The sequence below is a fragment of the Mesocricetus auratus genome, unplaced genomic scaffold (assembly GCF_017639785.1).
Source record: "Mesocricetus auratus isolate SY011 unplaced genomic scaffold, BCM_Maur_2.0 Super-Scaffold_2245, whole genome shotgun sequence".
In the NCBI taxonomy this organism is placed as follows: domain Eukaryota; kingdom Metazoa; phylum Chordata; class Mammalia; order Rodentia; family Cricetidae; genus Mesocricetus; species Mesocricetus auratus.
This window is the reverse complement of record NW_024429180.1, coordinates 46,464,071-46,488,127: the sequence shown is the minus strand read 5'-3', so window position 1 is coordinate 46,488,127 and position 24,057 is coordinate 46,464,071. Positions and strand designations below refer to the sequence as shown.

Sequence of the window (24,057 nt, the reverse complement as noted above, 5' to 3'; positions counted from 1 at the left end):
CCTAACAACCGAACATTACTAACTGGAAACCATCACCAGTATCTAGCCCTGTGCCAGGCCCGGAGAGACCAAAGAATGAAACGTGGTACTTCTCCCACACCAGTAAGGTATCCCCTGGAGCAGAAGCTCTGGTATGATTTGGATGCCTCCTCTTATCAGCACTGTGACCCTGGGATAATTATTTAAACACGGCCTTTGGAGACCTGGGAACCCCTTGCACCAGCAAGGGTCACATGAGATGCCAGGCCAAGTCCCCTCCATTGCCACAGGAAGCCCCTCCCCTCCCATCAAGGAGTTGCAAGAGCCAGCAGAGTAGTCAAACTAATTTGAATCCGTTTCTCCACCTAGTAGCTATGGGATGCTGAGCCTTGCTCTCTGAATCTCAAGGAAATGGGAATCGGTATGTACCGGCTTCCTAAGATTGCTCGGGGAACCAAATGTGAAGACAGCATGCAGTGGAGAGTGTGGTATCTCAGTCAAATAAAGCCATTATTGCTGTTACAATCATGATTATTAACTGGAGAAGAGATAAGAAGTTAAAGAACATGTTAGGATCGGCTGAGTCATGGAGTCGCCATACCTGCCTACTAGAGCCCACAGACGGAGGTGAACAGAGTTGGAGACAGGAGTGGGGTATCAAAAAAGAGGGAACAGCTAAGACTTTGAGATGATTGACAGGGAAGGAGAAAACTTCAGGGATTCTATGTTTCTGTTCTTTTTTATTTGGTAAATACAGTAAGATCAGAAAAGGTATGATCAAATATAAAGTAGAAGCCTTGAACCAGGAATATACAACGACATTTACAAGAAAGGCTGGAGCCTTGGAGGCCCTTGAGAAAGGCCTCATGGGAGAGCCCAGTAGGATAGAGTGGTGCCAGATTCCAGAGGCCCTAGAGACCCCCTGTCAAGCAGCTGCGCCTGGGTGGGCCAGGAGGGGAGAACTAGGGAGGGGTGTGACAGGCAGTGTGCAGGATCACAGCTGTGCCTTAGAAGTCAGAAAGGGACGTGCCACCTGGTCCCAGGGCTACGAGATCCAACCAGCACTCCACTTTTCCCAGCAAGGAGCAGCTCACAATGCCAGTGTGTTATGTGGAAGGTGGTTCAAGTTTCAGAATCGGACAACTGGGCTACAAATCCTGACTCCCTGCCCCCGCCTCTGCATGATCTTGACAAGCTATAAGCCCTGCTGTCATAACATAAGTGATACCTATGTTCAGGCTGAGGCTAGCCTACCGCATGTGACATTCACCAAAGGCAGGGCAATGCTCTGCCACCCTCCTCTGTCAGCACCCCAAGCAGCCACAGAAAGCTAGCTCAGAACTACTTCTTTTTCCTTTTCTATTTAGAAGCAATCATTCTACGTATCAATCCCCCATTCCCTCTCCCTCTCATCCTCCCATGCCCACTACCAACCCCCCCAACCTGCTCCCCAAGGACAGGAAGGCCTTCCATGGGGGATCATCAAAGTCTGTCAAAGCTTAGGCCCTCTCCTTGTATCTGGGCTGAAACAGTATCCCTTGGTAGGGAATAGGCTTCCAAAATCCATTTGTGCACTAGGGATAAATACTGGTTCCACTGTTAGAGGTCCCCTAGATTGCCCAGACCTCCCAACTGGCACCCACATTCAGAGGGCTTGGTTCAGTTCAATGGTGGTTCCCCAGCTGTACCACTGGGGTCGCTGTGCTCTCACATGCTTGGGTCAGCTGTTTCTATAGGTTTCTCCAACACAGTCTTGACTCCTTTGCTCATCCCTCCTCCCTCTCTACAACTGGATTCCAGGAGGTTGGCTCAGTGCTTATCTGTGGGTGTCTGCTTCTGCTTCCATCAACTACTGGATGAAGGCTCTAGGATGACAATTAAGGTAGTCATAAATCTCATTATTAGGGGGAAGGGAATCAAAGGCGGCCCTCTCCACTACTACCTAGATTCTTAGTTGGGGTCATCTTTTTGGATCTCTGAACATTTCCCTAGTGCCAGATTTCTCTTTAAACCTATACTGGCTCCCTCTATTAAGGTATCTCTTTTCTTGCTCTCCTCTATTCCTCCTGTCTCAATCTTCCTGATCCTTCTTAATCTCCTCCCCCCTCCTCTTCTCCCCTTCTCTTTTGCCTACCTCCCTCTCCTCCCACCCCCCCCCATGCTCCCAATTAGCTCAGGAATTCTTGTCCCTTTTCCCTTCTTCAGGGGACTATGTATTTTTCTCTCAGGGTCCTCCTTGTTTCCTAGTTTCTCTGGTGATGCAGATTGTAGGCTGGTTATCCTTTGTTCTATGTCTAATATCCATATATGAGTGAGTACATACCATGCTTGTCTTTCTGTAACTAGGTTACCTCACTCAGGATGGTGCCTTCCAGTTCCATCCATTTGCCTGAGAATTTCAAGATTTAATTTTGTTTTTTGCCATTGAGTAGTACTCCATTGTGTAAATGTAGCACATTTTCTCCATCCATTCTTCAGTTGAGGGTCATCTAGGTTGCTTCCAGGTTCTTGTTATTACATACAACATAGTATGTTCTTCCAGGTTCTTGTTATGAACATAGTTCAATATATGTCCTTGTTGTATGAATGTGCATCCTTTGGGTATATGCCTAAAAGTGGAATTGCTGAATCATGAGGTAAACTGATATCCATTTTGCTGAGAAACCATCATACTGATTTCCAAAGTGGCCACACAAGTTTGTACACAAGTGTTTCCCTTTCTCCACATCCTCTCCAGCACAGACTGTCTTTGGTGTTTTTTATTTTAGCCATTCTGGCTGGTGTAAGATGGTATCTCAGAGCTGTTTTGATTTGCATTTCCCTGATGGCTAAGGATGTTGAACACTTTCAGTATCTTTCAGCCATTTTAGATTCCTCTATTGAGAATTCTCTTTTTAGTTATGAACCCCACTTTTTAATTGAAATGTTTGGTGTTTTTGGTGACTAGCTTCTTGAGTTCTTTGTATGTTTTGGAAATCATCCCTCTGTCAGATGTGGAATTGGTGAAGGTCTTTTCCCATTCTGTGGGCTGCCATTTTGTCTTGTTGACTGTGTCCTTTGCCTTACAGAATTTTCTCAGTTTCAAGAGGTCACATTTATTAATTGTCGATCTCAGTGTCTGTGTTAGTGGAGTTAGGCTCATAAAGTGATCTCCTGTGCCAACTTGTTCAAGGGTATTTCTAAGAGGTTCAGTGTGGCTGGATTTATAATGAGGTCTTTAATCCATTTGAACTTAAGTTTTGTGCATGGCGATAAATATGGATCTATCTGCAGTCTTCTACATGCCAGCATCCAGTTACTCCAGCACCATTTGTTGAAGATGCTATCTTTTTTCCACTGTACAGTTTTAGCTTCTTTGTCAAAAATCAAGTGTTCACAGATGTATGGGTTAATATCAGGGTCTTCAATTCGATTCCATTGGTCTACCTGTCTGTTTTTGTGCCAATACCAAGCTGTTTTCATTACTACATGGCTCTATAGAAGAGTCTCAAGTCAGGGATGGTGATGCCTCCAGAAGTTCCTTTATTATACAGGGTTGTTTTGGCTATCCTGGGTCTTTTGTTTTTCCATATAAAGTTGAGTATTATTCTTTCAAAGTCTATGAAGAATTGTGCCAGTATTTTGAAGGGGGTTGCACTGAATCTGTAGATTGCTTTTGGCAAGATTGCCATTTTTACTATGTTGATACTACCTATCCAAGAGCATGGGAGATCTTTCCATTTTCTAGCATCTTCTTTAATTTCTTTCTTTAACAGCATTAGTTTTTTGTTCATCCTTTTTTTCTCCAAGTACCACTTGTGATCAGAATTAAAGTATTTCATGAAGATAGTGTTGATACTTTACAATAAAGAAATGAAAACAGAAAGACCAGCCTTCCAAAGGTAGGCATCGATTCAGTGGCAAAGCTCCAGCTATTCTAAGACAGCTTGTCATCTGGGAATCAGCAAAAGGTAGAGGGCTGAGAACATACGAAAATGACCTGCTTTCTAAGTGGGAGGGCACACACAGAGATGTGTTTTTGGTCTACTTTAAGAAGACATGATCTCCGTACAGTAAAATGCACCCACTCTAAGTTACGGAGCGCTGACAAATGTATTCACCTGTGTACCGGCTGTTCTAATCAATACAAACATTCTCTTAGCAGACACAGGGGTGCACGCCTCTAATCCTAGCACTTGGCAGGCTGAGGCGGGAGAATCACAAGTTCAAGGCCAGTATGGACTACATGAGGATACCTTTTCTCAAGAACAACGGCAAAAGCAACCAAGACAAACCCTCTCCCTCATGCCTACCCCTTGCAAGGTACCACCTCTGACCCAGCTCTGTCTGTTTTGACTGCCTTGTTACCGTTATTCAAATCGTGTCTACAAGACTACATACACCTTTTGATGTGTTTGGTATCTCCCGATCATTTTTAAATTGATGCTATATTTTGCTTGTCAAAATCAGTAACAAATGCCAAGCGACTTATCAACAGAATTTCTTGGCATGGAAGTTAAAAAGAAAAACGAGCCAAGTGTTGTTCATCCCTTCAAAGGACAGCAGTCCAGGCAGCTGGCAAACATAGCTGGGATACACTCATTCACTTCAGGATCTGATTTAACAAAACTGATCGGTGTTAGGTCTCAAAGAAACCTGTGACAGCCTCACTCAGTGCCTGTGAGTCCTCCCAGCAATTATCAACATGCTCCTACCCTAAACCTTCCAGTCCAGGGTGCTGGGCTTCTCTTCCCTTCCTCTGATCCCTATATAACCTCAGCCATTTAGGTGACCAATCAGCTTCTGGTCTCCTGCCTTGCTCCCGCCTCTGGGCTCCAGCTTCCTCTCTCTGCCATTCTTGCTCCCATCCTCAACCCCTCTCGTGGCCCAGTTCAGTCTGGACCCTTCCAGATGCCTCTGGCTGTTCTCTCCCTCATATCCACAATAAACCTTCCCCTCCACCATACCTAGGAGCAGTCATGTCCTGATTTTTCATGTCAACCTGCAGACATGGAAAAATCGCTTCCTTTTCCCCATTTCAAACTACGCTTAGAAGTGTGTGTCATGCAGGCAAGGTGACTCGAGGGGTAAAGACACTTGCTGAGTTTGACCCCCACCCTGCACCCCCTGCCCCAGACCCACATGAAAGGGCAGAATGGACACCCGCAGGTTGTCCTCTGACCTCTACACCTGCACGTATACACACAAATAAGTGAAAAAAATTAAAGACAGTGTCTACCATTTACCGTGACCTAGGTGCATGAATAACTACAGAACTTAAGAGGGGTGAAAGACGGCTTTAACAGTAACTAGGCCAGAGCAAATGGTGTGAGCCAATCATCAGCCAAGGTGGAGCATCCCCCGAGGTACCGCTGATGACGTCTAGGGTGGCCTGATGCTCTCACAGAAAGTCAAAGATTGAGCAAAAGTGGAAGTCCTTCACCCTGAGGTGCTGCAGCTTGTCCTCGCCAGTCTATCACAAGGCGGAAAAAGATTACAAACACGGCTGGGAGATGGTTCAGTCAGCAAGACACCTGTCCTGAGTCCAACCCCCAGCACCCACATAACAATGCCACACATGCTGGCATGTGTTTAGAATCCTAGCACTGGGGAGGCGGAGGCAGTGGGTCCTGGGGCTCACTTGCCAGCCAGCCCAGTCTAAGCAGCAAGGTCCAGGCCAGTGCTGTCTCAAAAATATAAAGTGGACAGCAACTGAGTAATGTCCATGACTGTCCTCTGGCTTCCGCGCAGATGTGCACATGTACGGACCTGCGGGAGTGCATGGGTGCATGCACACACACCAAGATTACGAGCTGTCTACCCCAGAAAGGGAAGGGTCTGAGACCCAGAGCCACCACAGAAAAGACACACAGAATGCATAAAACCACTCTGCAAATTCCAGGGCTGCCTGACTGTGAACATTGGCTGGGTTACACAATCCTTGTCACTAGCCCTCCTCAGGGACAGTCCAGGAAGGGTACCAATGCAGGACCTCAGAACTCCCACTGAGGGAGAAGAGCTATCCAGTGTTCATAATTCAAGAAAGCAGTCTGGGTGGAGTACCCGGGTGGGACAAAAGTAAGTCCTCAGAGCTGCCAACTGAGTTTCACAAAATACATTACATTCGGTATATTCCAATACATAAATGCATAGGTTATGATACATAATACCGTGGCAGGGCAAGACGGCGCACAGGTTCCTCCATCGTTTATTCTTGCCAAGGCCACTGCAGGTTTCTCTAGAATTTGATCTTCCTGATGAAGAATCCCGTAGAAAATTACCCAACTCAATTCTAGGACCCGAGGTCAAGATGGCCCAGCTAGCTTAGCTTAGCTTCTGCTAAACCGCCTGCCAGTTCAGGACCCCCTCCAGCCAACTGTTTATCTTTCTTCTGTGAAACTGCTTGCTTCTGCGAATCTCCCCTGCAGCTGCTAAGCCAGTGACAGGAGGCTGAGTTTACCTTTAAAAAAGCCCCAGGTCTAAATGCTTGGGGCTACAGTTAGGATGAATGCAGTCCCAGGCAGTTGGAAGGAAGACTTTCAATCAGGTGTAAATGGTGTCTGAGTGCTCATCAAGATGGGCTCCCTGTAACAACACCCTGAAAGTACTCCACTGAACAGCAGCTAAAATGAAAATTAACTTGGATTTACCCAGTCTTTCTAAACACACACACACACACACACACACACACACACACACACACACGCACGCACGCACGCACGCACGCACGCACGCACACACACCTACTTTAAACTGCATGTCCAGATTACCATCCATCTCTTTGAAGGAACTATGCAAAGAGAGAAAGATGCCTTCTTTTAAATTAGATTCAAATTGCAAACCAACAAAATGGTTGGGTTTATGCAGTGCTGGAGATCAAACCCCAGAGGCGTGTGCATGTTAGCACTCAAACACTGAGCTATACCCTCTGCCCACTTAGAAGGTCTCCTTATAAAGTCTTTGGGGCAGTAGGGTGGACTGAACCACACATACTAGGGAATACCACTGAGCCACATCTCCAAACCTCTTTACTACTTTCTATTTTGAGACAGGATCTGCTTAACTAGCCCAGGCTGGCTTTGAAACTGACTCTATGCCAAAGGCTGACCTTCAATTAGCAATGTTCCTGTTTCAACCTCCCCAGTGGCTGAGACTGCAGGCCTATCCTACCAGGCCTGGCTCCACACTTACAAGATTTTAACTGCAACCAAGTAATGCCCTGAATAAGACATACTTTAATAAAACCAATCAGTGACTCTTGTTAGCTAAAAGGACAACTTTCCGAAAGCAGGTGTTTGTAACAATCTGGACCCTGAACTTCTTGGTCTCTGACCAAACTGATATTTGCTCATTTCTCATTAGAGAGATTAAAATCTAGTAAGATGTCAATAAAAGGGCCAAGTGGGCTACAGTTTATACAGCCTAGTAGGAAACACTTATACCCAAGAAATAATAATGTATATCTGTATTTTTATTGTTTCCTCCTTTATTAAATGACTGTTTCAAGCCATTACAGTTGGAGGTTTTTAATACACATCTTTCTTTTTAAAAACTAACAAGTTACTTCCTTTAGAACTCATCCCTTACAAAAAGAGTTAATAACTGGCATGACACACAGGGAAGGCTCTGGCTGGACTCTCCACAGCTTGTGTCTGGTTCCTCTGCACATCGCTTCAGAATGGTATAAGATGTCACACAGGTTAGGAATCAGTGTCATAGTCTAGAATGGACTCCAGCATCTCTACTACCCAAGTATCTGTCCCAGTGCCCCTAAGTGCTCCCCCATGTGTTTCCATAACAATACCTTGGGAGGGTAATGAAACGGATTTTGATTAAAGTGCAATGCAAAGGCAAAACAGTATGAAGAAACAGCTTTGAGTCTTGACGCTGAGGTTAGCCAAGTACTCCCAGACTCCGCTATCCTCACCACCGCCTCAACTCCCCAGACAGAAGAGCTGAATGCTACATCCTGCTCCTCCATAGATTGTGTGGCTCAGGAATGCAGCCCCAACACGCTCAGAACCGAGGGCTCATCCTTCACTATGAACCCACTTCCCTCAGTACACCACTGTCAAGCTAAGCACTGAATGGAAACACACACACACACACACACACACACACACACACACACACAGTAGCAGACTAGCAACGTAACCCAAGAAAAAAATATTTCACCATCTGTCTCGCCCGCATGTGGAATGATACTCCCTACTTCCATCTTTCCAAGTCTGTCAGGAGAGTAGAAACATTACCCCCACACACTGCCAGCTCACACACCCACCTTTCAGAGTACTGACATTGCTTTGCTACTGTCACAAGATTTCTAGGAAGCTAATCTTTCTGTGCCTTGTAAGAGTGGGTATCTTCTGTAAAGACGCCTCATAATGGCAGATTTTGTGCCTTGTGCTGATCTGCACGACTCACACGAACCATCATTTCCTCTTTACAGTAACCCTACAATCACCATGCTCCTTTCTCACTGGGGAAAGTGAGGCAGAGAGAGAAGTGTTATCTCCTTTGGAGCTGGATGAAGTCCTAGCAGCCTGAGCTCTCTGGCACCATGCCAATGACAGGCTGACACTTTCCAAGCACTGCCTTGATGGATGAAAACTGAGCCCTTGTCCCTTTGGGAGCTAGGCTTCTGTTGGTCACCCACCCTAAGCCAAATCTGTTGAGCTCTAATGTGTCCCTTCTGAATCTACATAGAACCCAAGCAGGAAAGGACATTTCTTTTTAACCAATTACAAATATCAGCATTTTTAGACATTGACTGACTTCCTTCCAGTTCTAAAACATGTGATTCCTAAGGTAAACATATTAAAAAGCAGGGAAGCATGCATGGTAGCACACCCCTGCAATCCTAGCACTTGAGAGTACAGTGAGACATTGTACACTTGAAGACATTCTGTACCAGTTACTAAGACCTGATTATGAATGAATAAATAAATAGAGAAGTATATACATCTAGGACATCTTGTGCCTAGCGGCCTCTCTGAGTGCCAGAGCCAACTCAAGGCAGCCCTGACTTGCAGTAGTCTTAGCTGTCCACAGCAGTGTGGAGAACACCCAGCTTAGACCCAGGGACAGTGGAGACCCTCTAGTGTATCCTGGGGATGATGAGAAGAAAATAATTATCTTCCAGAGGGAGGAACCTGGCTTACAGGTTGATGGTCATGTCTCAGGACTTGGAATATCACTCCAAAACTGTGGCTGTGTGTCCCAAAAGATGTAATGAGTCAATAAAGCGTTGTCAGTCAAGCATGTGGACCAAAGTTCGATCCTCAGGACCACATAAAATGCCACGTGCCAGTTTATAGTCCCAGTGTTGGGGGAAGTGGAGTTAGAAGGAAATTTGGGGCTTGCTGACTACCTAATCTAGCTTAATCAATGAGCGCCAGGACAGGGAGGGAGACTATGCCTTCAAAACAAGATGATGAACAGGTCTTAAGGGACTAACTCAAGGTTGACAGCTGTCCTCCACACAGGCATGTGCACACGCACGCACGCACACGCGCGCGCACACACACACACACACACACACACACACATGTTTTCATACATACCCATATACACAAGAAAAAAACAAAGAAGAAAGAATTCATCATTGACACAAAGGCCTGCATCTGCTAGGAATAAAGGGACCTTCCTGGGTTGGCAAGAGAACTAAAAAGCATTCTTTTCACTGGAAGAGAATTTCACCTGGAAGAGAATTTCTAAATCACAAAAGAACATTGTGGCCTACAGTTTGTGAGCCAGGGCTGCCCAAGAGGACTGTTAGGTGTATGGAAGCCAATTTACAAGAGGGCTGTGCAAGTCCCCCAAACCACAGGCAGTAAAATCCTGAACTAACAGGCTTAATCCGGAACTACTGTTGGTCTTATGACATTCTCCTCAGCTATGAACCAGATGTCATTAAAGGTTCCAGAGCATTTCTGATCATTGGGGGGGGGGGTCTGCCACAAGACTGGTCTAGCTGAGTATGATCCGAGACCTTTACAGGGGGACAGAAGCCTCCCCTCCATTCCAGTGTGGCCTCCTGACTGTGACAACAGCTCTTTCACACCGGGCAATGAGAGGCTAGCTTGGCTCAGGCACCCACCACTCTTGCTATGTGACCTTGGCCAAATGAGAGAATCCCCTGGGACAACATTGCTGGCAGAGAGATAGGAAGGAATGGTTTCTACCTTTCTATACTCCCTCTTCTGAAGGCAACGGAAAGGTGTGGTCAAGAGTAACTAAGACACGTCCATGCTTAAAGCAAAACAGCTGACAAGCACTAAACAAAGACCACATATAAAGCAATATCTGGCCCCATGGTGCTGGATAATTACCACCCTTAACACAACTCTACTAGGTAGTATTAGCCCCATTCCACAGGTAAAGAAAGCAGCGGTCAGGATTTATCTGACCTAAGGTTTTCTGGGACAAAATAAGACCTGGACTTACGTCTTAAAACCTAAAGAGAATCAGTTTTAACCACTGAGCTATCCTGATAAGAGCCCCTCTAGCTAAGGGCTTAAAGTCTTTATAGGCAAGTTAACACTTGTTAATGAAAATACTCAAATATGTAAAGTACTTTCAAATGCGTTATTTATTTAATCTTCAACTGTCTATGAAGTAGATAAAACTACATTTCTATTTTTTTTAATCACCTGCCCCTCCTTATATATGATAGGTACCCCAAAATGCTGAGTAGGGCTGGGAAGATGGTTCAGTTGGTAAAGTGTCTACTGTGCAAGCATGAGGACCTCAGCTCTGGTCCCTGGCACCAAAATAAAGTAAATATCACTGTTTGTGGCTGTATGGCTAGCATGGAGTAGACAGATCCCTGAAGCTTGCCAACAGCCTAACCATGAGCTCTACATTCAGTGAGGGTCAAAAATAAGCTAAAGTGTGATGTTTATATTTGCAAGTTCTTTATAATAAAGTTTCGTGTCAGTTAAAAGCACTTGCTTTTACAGAGGAGCTAAGTTTGATTCCCAATATCCACAAGGCAGTTCATAACCACCTGAAACTCCAATTCCAGGGAATCTGACACACTCTTCTAACCAGGCATGCAAATATTGCCCAGACATACGTGGACACAAAATACTTAAAATTTACAAATAAAATCTAAAAAAGAAATGTTTAAACTAAAAAATAAGATTTTAATAAATTTAAAAAATAGTAAGATTGAAGACACCCAATGTGGGCTCTGACAGGTATACACACACACATACACACACACTCTCTCTCACACACACACTCACACTCAAACACAAACTCTCTCTCTCTCTCTCTCTCACACACACACACACACACACACACACATACACACACTACAGGCTGACCAGTTTTTATTTGCTCTCTTATCAGTATATATCCCTGTATAAAACTGTGGGCATCATCACATTATTATGTATAAATATCATTTGCTTCCATCTTATTCAAACCCCCAAGCCTCCCTGTGGGTCCCTCCCTTATCTCAAACAGTCCCCTCTACTTTCAAGTGCTTTTTTAAAAAGTCTAGATTTCACATATGAGAGGAAAACAAGCAATATTCATCTTTTTGAGCCTGATTTATTTTGCTTAACATGATCTCTCCAGTTCCATCCATTTTCCTGCAAATGGCATCCTGTTCTTCTTGGTGGGTGAGTATGACACCATTGTGCATATCTGTCACTTTTTCAAAGTCTATTGATAGGCATCTAAGCTGATTCATAACTTGGGTCCTGGATAATGCTGCTATAAACACAGGTGTGCAGGTGTCTACTGAACACTTGACGTGTAAATCCAAGAGAGGTACAGCTAGAGCCATTCTAGTTCCAGCTCATGGTTTTTGAAGGTCTTTAAATATTATTTTTATACAGTGTATATGTATGTGGCTATCCCTGAGTGTATATATGTGCACCACATTCCTCCAGGAGTCTGTGGAGGCCAAAAGAGGAATTGGATATCCTGGAACCGTAATTACAAGACAGCTGTGAGCCACCATGGAATGCTGGGGACCAAACTCACGTCCTCTGCAAGAGTAGTAAGTGTCCTTAACCACTGAGCCCCATCTCTCCAGCCCCCTATTTCTTGTTTTTTGAGGAACCTCCAAGATGATTTCCATAGTGGCTACACTAATTTACATTCTCACCAGCAAGGCATGAATAAGGCTTCCCTTTTCCCCAAAGCTCCATAAGCATTTGCTGTTTGATTTCTTGTCCGAGAAGAGCTATGTACCTTAGGCTGGCCGGAAACGTGCAGTGTAGCCCAAGCTAGGCTCAAATGTATGAGCCTCCTGGCACAGCCTCCCAAGTACCGAAATTACAGGCATGTGTCACCACACCTGGATTTTATTTACCAGTTTCTTTATCTGCTGTTAGGTTACATAAAAGTTTTGCCCAACTCTTCCAGAATTCCTTATAAGTCACTTGATGTCAGGTAAAGCCAGCACCGGGAAAATGTAAGATCAACTAACAATGTGCAAGCATTGGACAACCCCATGGCGGAGGCAAGATCAGAGATGAAAGTGCAGAGTCTGGGACAGAAAGGAGAGGTCACATGAGCACTGCAGTCTGTCTCACTATTCTGGGGGTAGACTGTAAGGCACACACAGGACAATCAGGAAAGTCCCTGAAGGGCCACTCTCATGAGCCAGTGCAGGAGGAAGAAACTTAAACCTGGGCAAAGCAGGGCACTTCCCCTTTTCCTGAGAGGGAAACAGCCCGGGTCCAAGATAGGTGGTTGCAAACAAAACTAGTCCTCAACTCTGTGTACAGAATGAGTGCCAATGCATGCCTAGGCTAAAGTGGCATTTCCAAAATAGGCAAAGTAGAACATAAAAACAGAAACTAAGCCAGGCGCAGTGGTGCACGCCTGTAGTCCCAGCTACTCAGGAGGCTGAGACAGGAGGATCCCTTGAGTCCAGGAGTTCTGGGCTGTAGTGCACTATGCCGATCGGGTGTCTGCACTAAGTTTGGCAGCAATATGGTGACCTCCCAGGAGCGGGCGACCACCAGGTTTCCTAAGGAGGGGTGAACCGGTTCAGGTCGGAAACGGAGCAGGTCAAAACACAGTAACTAATAGGCGTTAGAGGGATGGCTCTGCAGCTAAGAGCACTTGTTACTCTTACAGAGGACCAGAGAGCTTGGCTTCCAGCTACCACATCGGGCTCACAATCTCTTGTAGCAGTGTCTTCTACCAGCCTTCCTGGGTACCTGCACTCACCACACATATACCCATACCCATACACCACACACACACACACACACAAATACATGTAATTAAAAACAATAATTACTAAAATAAAATACTGTGATAAATGTGGTCTCTCTGTGGGGTGTGTATGTGAGTACCCGCAGGTGTAGAGGCCAACCCCGGGTACTACTGCACTCTATTCCTTTTTCAAGATATGATCCCTCACTGGCCTGGAACTCACCAAGTAGACTAGTGTGGCTGACCAGAGAGCATTGGGAATTCAATTGCCTCCCTAGAGCTGGAATTAAGAACACCCTATCCAGCCTTTTCTAACACAGGATCTAGGAATCAAACTTCAGCCCTCAAGTACTTTACCAACTGAGACATCTCCCCAACCTCATCCCTTCAAGTAACGTCTGTCTCCACCGCAACACACACGCACGAGCACACACACACTCTCTCTCTCTCATGAGCGCGCGCGCACACACACACACACACACACACACACACACAAGTAAAATCTACTATACTATACTCACCCTTCTAGTGCTGATGTAAGATGGCAGGACGGCCATCGACGGGGCCACTCGATGGGACAAAGTGACATGAATGATAAAGGTGCCCTGACGGTGAGTTACACTACCACATAACGGGTACTGGAACACAAGACAGCTGTACTGCATCAGCTGACCAGATAACCAAAAAGACCACTCGGTAAGTATAGGTTGGCAGCACATTGAGCACAGGCACATTTGGCAGAGGAGTGGCACATATTCTGGACAGGATGAAGTAGAACGAAGCTTAATTTCATCATGCCACTCGGAAACAGCACACAGCATAAAACTCAGGATTTATTTCTGGAATTTTCTGTTCAATATTTCTAGGGTAACAGCTGACTAAAGGTAACGAAAACCATGGAAACAAAGTCACTATGAGGGAAGGCTACTATATGCAAGGAAGAAAAAACTGCATGATGAAATAACACAACTACGCCTTGGAGCGACACGCGATTAGTGAAATGTTCACTAAGAGGCTGGGGGGCGGGGCTTGCTTTGGGCAAGCAGGGACTGCATGGAGTATGAAGTGGTCATGCACAGTTCCACAGGGCAGAGAAGAGTGGGAACACGTGACTAATGACACGGAAAAGCAAAATGAAAACAGTCTAGGAGAGGCAGGGCAGGCAGTCTTCTGATGGTGCAACCTTGCATCGTCACCGTTGCCTACAGAGATGAGTGAGTTAAGCTAGAACCAGCTGCACCAGGTCCGGCACACTGAAGCTGTATGACACACCACACCACATAAGCACCAAAAATACAAAACAGTATTCGTGGGGAGCATAACGTGACAAACGGACAACGTCCAGGGGTCTGCAATCAAAATGGAGGCCACGTGGGAAGCCAGAGGATTGTACAAGAGGCCAGTGATGAGAAATCTTCAAAGCTCCATGCCCTGTTCATCTCATGCTCTCTCCAGGGCCCATGCGGCCGAGGGAGCAAAGGAAACCTGGGGACAGGCCAGACTCAAGGAAGATCCCACGATCCATCACCTACTCCCAAAGGACCTAAAGCAGTCTGCTGGCTTCAAGTCAAGCAAGCTCACCTGCCTCGGCCAAAATTATACAGATCACAAAGCGACTGTTTCTAGTTAAGAAAAAATCCAACACTGGGAAGCAGAGGCAGGGGGATCACATTTGAAGGCCAGTCTGGACCACATATCAAGTTCAAGGCTATACTGAGAGCTCAAGGCTGGCCAAGCTACTTAAGGAGACCCTGTCTTAAGAAAGAGAGGAAGGAAGAAAGGAAGGGAAGGAGAAAGGGGTAAGGGGAGGGAAAGACAGAGGAGGGGGGAGAGAAAAAACTTCTGCTGTGAAAATCAACATTGCTATGGAATTTTTGTCTTTGCCCCAACCCCATTCTCAGATCTATACCCTATTTATCCAGTATAGGAGAATACAGCTGAAGCAAACTGTGAACATACAGAATTCTTTTCAAAAGTACATTTCCTGGCAGCAGTCAAGAATATTTGTCCCTCCAGAGGACCTGAATCCATTTCCCAGCATCCACATGGTGTCTCACAACCATCTCTAACTACAGTTCGAAGGGATCCAACCCCCTTTACGGACCTCCATGGGTACTAGGCACACACATGGTACATAGACATACATTCATGTTTAATAATATAAAACACGTTTCCCTTCTCTTCCAATCCTGGAATATGCAAAAGCAGCCAGTTCTCACAATTGTCAACTTTCTGCTCATGTAAACAATCTCACTTTCTTTTCAATTGTGTCACGGTTTCCAAAAGCGTTATTTCTTCCTACAGTGTACAGAAGCAGGCCCCTGGACTCCTTTAAAACCAGAGCAAGAGCGACACAAGTGTGCCTCAGGCTTCGGTCTACTCTGACAGACCCAGTTTTCCTAAACTAAGTCTAACTTAGAATTCTGACTTCTTTTTCCCCTTTTCTTGCTTGCAGTCTGTTTTTGTTTTTATTTTACTGAATAATTCCCATTGTTTATAATAAAAAAAACTATCACAGCAAAGTTCTGGCACAAATGGAAACGTTGGAGCTGAGGAGATGGCTCTGTCAGTGACGTGTCTGTCATGCAAGCTCGAGGACCTGAGCTCAGATCCCCAACACCCATTTAAAGGCCTGACACGCGGGGTGAGCTCAGACTAAGTGAGAAACCTTTCTCAAAAGGTGGAGAGCTACAGAAGAAAACAGGACACCTTCTCCTCTGTCTCCACATGCACACACACACACACACACACACACACACACACAAACAGTTTTCATGCAACACAGCAATAGCAACTGATAGACATGAGGCTTTCCATGAGCTGTGCTATCTTGCTAAACAAAGTATGGTTTCACGTACTTACAGACTTAAACTTTTGTTGGTTTTGGTATTGTTATTTTTCAGACAGGGCCTCATTCTAGAGACCCGGCTGACCTCAACCCCTGATAACAGGTGTGTGAGACCAGTCAGCTGTTAAACATCGTACTATGACTTTATAACTTGGCCACTGCAGTTAACACCAAATCACTCTAATGCTAGCAACTGACATGATCAGGAAGGGTCCGTGAGCTGGTGAACTACCTAACCCAAGGCTAATATCTCTCTAAAAAAACAAAAAGCAAACAAACAAAAAATGAAACACAGTGTTCCAAAGAGCTACGTAAAATGTGTAGCAGATCAAGTGCTGTGTCTTGACTGATGCTCTGGTAACCACTTCTGCCATCTGACTCACAGAATCTCTGAAGAAGCCTGGGGGAGGAGGTGTTCAACAAGAGAGACAGGAACAGGAAGTAAACACTGCTCAGCATCCAAGAGTTTTATATGAGAGACTCTCAACATATATGGAAACAGGACGTGGGGCTGGAGAAGCACATTTGCAGGGGGAAAATCCAGTTTGATGAAGCAAGGATGGAAGGGAGTACCGCAGCGAAGTCTCAGCAAGCAGGGAACGGACTCCAAAAGGCATCTATCCAGGCCTTTAAATAGTGACAGCACAGAATCACTAACCAATAGCGTAGAAAAGTTTACCTTGCTTCAGCAACTCAGAAATACTCTTAGTCAACACTTGAAAAGTTCTCAGTGGCTGAATGTGAGGGAAATTTTGCCCTATCGTGAATCAGCAAAAATTAAAGAAAATGTTACGAGGACTCACAAAATCTCCAACAGATTCAGTCCAAAGACCAAGGTGAACAGCTTGGGGCTGTCCTTTGGTGATGAACTGGCGTCCAGGCTACATTCGTATGTTATTATTTTGGAAGCATGCGTATGCTACTGGCTTTTCAATAAAGCGGTCTAACATGCATGCTGGTAGAGACCTTTGGGCCACACCACAGGGAAGAGCACATCTGGGTGTGATTCAGACCTCCCATGTGTACTGGATCACACAGTGCTTTAAACACTCTAAGAGCGCATGTCCTCTGTGCCCTGACAAGGAGGGAATTAATCAGCAGCAGCAGAAACTATGAGTAGGAAGGGAAAGGATACATCCTCAATGGATGCGTTCACAAACAATGAACAAACCATCAGGATGACTCCAAGAGCACAGTGGAATATCTAACAGAACGCGGACAATTTAACAGTCGCTACACCACCAACCAATCAACCCTAACTGCATCCAGGGGAATCGTACACAAGCAGTCATGGAACTAGAAGGGGGACTCACTGTCAAGGAGGGGGTCAGCCAGAGGGGCAGAGCAAAGGAGAAAGTAATGGGGTGAACACGATCTAAATACATTATACACATGTAAAGAGTTCTCTAAAAATTAACAAAAATAAACAATTTTAAAGTGACTAAAAGATAATGTCATCAATAACCAGTAAATCATTTCAATAGAAAAAAAAAGCAATCTATAACTAGATATATCCATGAAAAAAAAAAACACAAGCTTTGTTGTTGTTATTGTTGCTTTCAGGACAGGGTTTCTCTGTATAACAGTTTTGGCTGTCTTGGAACTCATTTTGTAGGCGAGGCTGGCCTCGAACTCACAGAACACAAGTTTTGCCAGACGGTGGTGGTGCACGCCTTTAATCCCAGCACTCAGGAGGCAGAGGCAGGCGGATCTCTGTGAGCCCAAGACCAGCCTGGTCTACAAGAGCTACTAGTTCCAGGACAGCCTCCAAAGCCACAGAGAACCACCCCTCCAAAAAAGAACACACATTTTTTTGAGAAAACATGGGTGGCCAGACTGGTAGCACACACTTGAAAGAAAAAGAAAATGTGATTTCAAGTGCTTTACTATATTTAACAGTGGAAAATCTTCATGGCCAAAATTATGGAACAGAGCATGTTATCAAAAACAGATTTCATTATCAAGCTCCGTATGGATTCCAATGGCTCTGTGGCTACAGGGTGGGAGTGGGGTAGACAAGTCAGCCTGTAACAGATAGGCCTGCCACCAGGTCTTGAATCACAGTCCCACCAGCCCCAGGCCTCAGCGGCTTCCCAGAGTCCACAAACAACAGGGCATAAAGGCTCCATGGGCTGCCTCCCACTGGAAGGTAGGGGCAGGGCTGAGAGGACATAACCAGGGGACAGGACTGAATACTGTCTCTTCTTTTAATGACAGGTTCTCCCTCACCATCCTGGAGTTATCTTTCCAACCACAGGACGGTCATGGGCGCGTCCATCCACATCCATCCCGCAAACCGCGATGGGCATCCTACCTCTGCTGCAGGAGCCTCCCCCCTGAAGGCAGCAGACAGTGCCTGGTGCTGTCTGGACCCTCTCTTGGCCTGTGGGACTCCGGTGGCTTCCTGCAACTGCTACCTCACTTCTCACACCTTACACGTCACAGCTCCACTCCCCACTCAAACACAAAATTACACATTCAGGGGGTGCAGGGGTTGGGGGCAGCACAAAGCTGGAGCACCGGCCTACAATGCTCCAGGCCCTGAACCATTCAGTCAGCCTAGGATCTCACACATGCTCACAGTACTCCTCCACCTAGTGATGGCCAAGACCTTTTCACTTTCAGTTTTGAGACAAGGCCTTACTAAGTTCCCAGGGGCTGACCCTAAATCATTTTGTAGTCCAGGCAGGCCTCGAAACTGTGATCCTCTGGCATATCCCTGAGGAGCTGGAATCACAAGCCAGTTCCACCAAGGCCCAGCCTTAGTGAGCATTTTTATGCCATGTGGCCAGATAAACGAGCTCTCCATTTCCCGTTTAGTCTTAGTAGGACACTGATCATGACAGATTCTGCCACTCGGTCACAACACCAACCTTTTTGTTCCCTTAAGATATGGTCTCGTGTGGCTCAAACTCACTACGTATCAATTGGTGACCCCCAAACTCCGAATCTTCCTCCACCCCTCAAGTGCTGGGATTGCAGGCACTGCCACCAGGCCTGGCTAACCAATACCAGTTTTCAAGGAGTATTTCCTAAGTCCTGTGTCAGGGTTTTCTTTTCTCTTTCTAGAGCCTTGTGCAGCCAGCCTCTCTCAGATATCTTTTCAATCCACTTATGTTAGTCATACATATCAACTTTTGAACGTCTCCATCTGAACTGACGTCGTGTGATAAGTCAACCCTAGAGGGAATGGGGTGCTTTGCTGACATGCCCTCGTGTATCTGTTCTTATGAGGTCCAGTTTTGTGTTTATACTTGCGAGTGGTCATTACGTGCTCCTGTTATGAGCAACCTCAAGCCCATGTGAATCAGCCTGTGTGTTTAGAAAACAAAGATATCACATGCATCCAAAAGCCCCTCTTACTCATCTTGCAAGATAAACCATTTTTTGTTTTGTTTTATTTCTCTCCCAATCCCTTCCTCAAACCAGAATGGAAACTTCACAGGAATGAGTGAAGGGATGAATGTCTATGGAATGAACTCCAGGAAGCCCCGAAAATTCTATCCCTATCCAACAGGGGAGGGTCAGAATACAAACACTAGGGAGGAGCCATCTGGATTCGAAGCGCTGGTCCATGTCTCAGAATGGGTTAGGATTCTGAGCGCGTGACCTGGTTTATCTCCAGGTGGGTCTCCATGACAGTAACACCTGTCCACCCCACCCCCCTTCTCAGTAAGACTACTGAAAGACTTCCTGACACTGCACAACAAATCTCATATTGATTGAAATTCAAGTAAATGAACAGCCTCCAAGTGAAAGCTGTTTGGTATGGTTTTGTAGTTTGTATGAGTGAAGGGCATGCATGCATTTGGGTGGCAAGGGCCTAGACTTCCACTGAGCAGCTCAAGGGCTCCAGTCTCCGAGTCTACATCTCCATCCAGCTGCGCACTGCACTGCCCGAGCTTGCAGCCCTGTCTGCAGAGGCAGCTGCTGGGAAAGCTACATTTACAAGTCACAAACCAAATGGCCTGAGATACAGTAACTTCACAGAGAGAGGGGCTTCATATACTTCCTGCTACCAAGAAAAATGTATGAAAAGGTTTTGAAGATCTTCATATTCCCATCCTTGGATAGTCTACTTGAGCCCAGGAGAAACCACTAGCTGCATGGAATGTATTATTACCAAATGTTCATCAACTCGCTGAACTTATGTGTAGGAAATGTCAACACCACCCACGGAACGCCTTGTTTGTGCTTTGTGGTTCTCACAAGAATAATGCTCAATTAACTATTTTTCTTTGTGGGGCGTGGGGGTGTGGAGACATGAGGGATGAAGTCAAGGGCCTCGCCCTGTAACCCAGGCTGGCCTGGAACTTCACTGTTAAGTCCAGACCGACCTCCACCTCCTGGAATTACAGGTATAGTCCCCATGTCCAGCCCAAGTGTTCCTGGAGAACGGAAAGGAATGTGTGTTTACACTCAGCTTTTGACCTGAGTCAAAGAAAAATAATCCTTAACACGTGTGAGTATTAACATCTGACGTAAAACAACTGACTCTTTCGCTATCTTTTTCCTCTTCATCATATTGCCTTAAGTGCCTGCAGACTTAGCTGCCACCATTTTGCCTCTTCTGCCCCCCTCCAAAATAATACTGTTTTAGGCTGGGAAATTAACATGAAGCCTTTTAATTTTGACCTGTTAGGACTCTTAGGAGAGGTAAATATATGTGAAGCTCCTAATTACGCACCTGCAGAACCCACGGCTGCACAGAACTAGCGAAAACAGAAAGGACCCTTTATAAGCACTGGCCACCCATAGAGACGGTAACTGAAAAACGCACACGCCTCGGCCCCCACCCCCACCGCTACTTTTGCACTGGCATTCTCAAAGAAATGCCAGCACCGCGTACATGGCAACTTCACCCGACTTTGGGGGTAACCAGCAGCAGTACTGAAACGTTGAGACAACTCTAAGCCTGCTACTGCGCCGCACAAGCGTGTTGATATTGGCCGTGCTGGCTCCACTTTCTGCAGCTCACAACCATTCTAACTATGGCAGAAGGGAAGGAGAATGTACAGTGATTTTTTTTTAAGTTAATGATTCAGGAGTCTCTTAGAATAACTTCTACTTGAGAAGCTGTAACCACGAGAGCCTCGCCAGCTGTTGGGAACTAAGTTCTGGAATTTCCCCTCTGCTTGCCCATTCCTGACAACCCTTAAGTCCAGATATCACCGTTTCATGACCCCAGAGGAATGCTTCTGGCCTCCAATGAATTCAGAATTCCACTTAAACCTTCAGTGGACCTCCTGATAAATGTTTATGGAATTAACGAGAAACCTAGCCTCCTAACGCCACAGCTGGCTCCCCAGCCCCGCCCCCTCGTCTTCCTTTATAAGAGGAAGCTGAAAGACCCTGATAGGAGAGTCAGGTAATCCAGAATCTGAGAGACCTGATGCACTTCGCAAGACGCAGTGACGGTCGTGAGATCTAGGCAATGGCTCCAAATATGGGGCACCCACTGCCCCGGGAAACGCTAGGCACTAGCCCGGGTACAAACCGTCCCGCAGAGAGCGGAACCGGATGGTCGGAAACCAAGTCAGAACTGCGTGGATCCCAAGGCCCCAAGCCTCTTCCACCACCCTCCTTCCTGTTTATGGATCCGCTCCCACAACTCCGACTACCACAGGGAAAGCAGACATCTCCGAAATATGTCAACACATGACACAACTTGAAGAAGCCGGCTGCTCTTTGGCGCGAGTTACAGCTTGCCGGCCTCACACTGGCAAACAGGCTCACTTTAATTACTTTTCATTTACTACGCCACGCTTCCCTGGCAGGGCCCCCGCAAAGGACGGGTTAGTGAGAACCGGGGAGCCCTGGTGGAGGGAACCGAAATGTGTGGGCGGAGAGCCAGACACCAGGCTCTGCTCGCACAGGCGCAGAACCAAGGCTGGCACCGCCTCTCCGGCTGCAGCAAGCCACGGTCGCGCGGCGCGGTGGCCGGGGCCACGACACTGCGCGGAGAGGACAGGGCTGGCCGAGGGCCGGCCGGCCACCTTTGTCTGGGCTTCCCCACCCACCGGGACGCCGAATGCCCCCACGGAGAGGTCCGCGACCAGCTTCATGTCCCGGACTAGCTCGCGGTCTCCTGTTATCTCCCACTTCCCGCGCGCCAGACACCGCTCGTGGGCGCATCCCCGCGCTCCTGCACCACGGTCACGGGTCAGACGGGCCACCGTGCCCGCTGCAACCATCGCGCCCGCTGCAGAACCCGCTCCTGCCGAGACACCCTAGCAGCACACTCGGGCCCGGAGGGAAGGTGCGACAGTCCCGCACACGCGAGGCCAGCCCCGGCCCTGTCTCACCTGCCTGAACCGTGTCCGAGAGGTCGTGTCCCGGGGCCGCCGTCCGGGGAAACTCCTTCAGCTTCCTTGCGCTCAGGTTCAAGCCCCCAGAATTGGCCGCCTCCTCCAGCGCGCGCTCCAGCCCGCGGTTCAAGGGCAGGTTGAAGCCCGCGCCTCCCGTGCCTCCGTGGTGCTGGTGGTGCTGGTGGAGGTGCGGGTGCAGGGCGGTTGCCGAGAGGGCGGGCGTGAAAGCTTGGGGTTCGCTTCCCGGCGTCGCCATCTTCTCCCGGTCCCCCGCCCCGCTCCTGCGTGGGGGTCACAGGTTTCTCCGGCAGCCCCGAGTCCCCGCTGCGCTCCCTCGCAAGCCGCGGGACGGCGGGAGGGGCGGCCGGAGGCGCAGACCTAGAGGCAACCGCTCAATCGCAAAGGTTTCCAGCCCGGGAGGCCGAGGGCTGCGGCGGCGGCGGCGCGCATGTGTCTGCTCGCGCCCGCGCCCGCGCCCGCGCCCGCGCCCGCTCCGGCGCCCTCGTCCGCGCCCCCGCCCGCCGCTCCTCCTCCGCAGCTTCTCGGCGCTCCTCCCCCGGCGCTGGTTGCAACTGGCTGTGCGTTCTGGGTGACTTTCACTCCAGCCCCTCCGGGTTTGCATCTACCGCCCCGGGTTTTTTTTTTTTGTTTTTGTTTTTGTTTTTGTTTTTTGGGAAACAAAAACCCGTTTGGGAAAACCGGGGCGAGGCCAGAGATACTATTTGAAAGACAAAGTGACTGGGAGGAGAGTAGTTCTGGCTAATTGAGCCAGAGTTCCCCCAACGGCAGTTTTTCCACCGTGGATATACCCTCACTGACGCCCCCTGGCATTTAGGTACTTACCACACAAATTCTCGCATTGAATCCAGGAAGTCTGTGAGTGGAAAAATTGCTTCCTTCAATTGACCGAGGAAGTTAACTGAGCCGCGATCACCCCTACAAAAGTGGGAGGGAATTCGAACTCGCAGCCCACAGTCACTAAGTTTTGTGCCTTCACTGCAGACCACAGGAACCAAACTTAAGTGCAAATAGACAAACCTACAGGAAGGACTTTGAGAAAGGATGGTTTTTATTATAAAATAAATTGTCATATGAGGGAGAAGACTAATTGAGGCCCAAATGAGCTAGTACCCCAAGACTTAGAAAGCCAAAGACCTAACATGACAAAATGTCACATCTTAAACCTAAGCCTAGATGCTATGAGATTTTCAATGTGCAACTTCTCCTTGTCCATGTGGTTCATAGGAACTGACATGTCTGCTTGCAAACAAATGATCTGCCGTGGGTGACCTACATTGGGCACTCGAGCCATGCCCACCATAGAAGGGCCAGAGGACCTGTGTCACCTAAAAGCCACCCAGCTAAAGGACTGATAATGCCCCACTCCCTTCCCACACCATGAGAGCCAATTTCCTGGGACTCCACCCAAGGCTTGGCAGTCTCTATGGAGTGACTTGGCTTGGGGAAACGAGGCTGAAGCGACATGTGGACATGATACAGCATCATACATACAGTAATGAGACCCGTGACAGTCTAGGTAGCAGCATGGAACTAGTGACTTCATGGACACAGCACTAAAAGTATGACATGGGTATGTCACTTTGCATGAACTTCACCAAAGGACTAGCCTTAATTCCTGAAATTCCAAGCCTAGAGTAAACCATACTCATCTCCCAGGAATAAACAGGCGCCACCTACTGGTGTGCCCGTATCCTCCTGTGTCTGTCTCCTCTCCTGTCTAAAAGGAGACAATCAAGCTTA

At 47.2% G+C, this 24,057-nt stretch overlaps 1 protein-coding gene across 4 annotated transcripts in view; it reads right to left on the bottom strand.

Annotated features, from left to right (window-relative positions):
- The window catches only part of Lrch1 (leucine rich repeats and calponin homology domain containing 1), a 178,992-nt gene extending 156,233 nt beyond the window's left edge, over positions 1-22,759 (bottom strand). Inside the window, exon 1 of one of the 4 annotated variants that reach the window (XM_013114087.3) lies at positions 22,294-22,759. In XM_013114087.3, the coding sequence (XP_012969541.2) occupies positions 22,294-22,552 (259 nt within the window). In that variant the 5' untranslated portion in view covers positions 22,553-22,759. The remainder of the gene's footprint in view (positions 1-22,293) is intronic. The other 3 variants (XM_013114089.3, XM_013114088.3, XM_013114090.3) reach the window with 3 other exon arrangements.
- Positions 22,760-24,057: the final 1,298 nt, after the last annotated feature.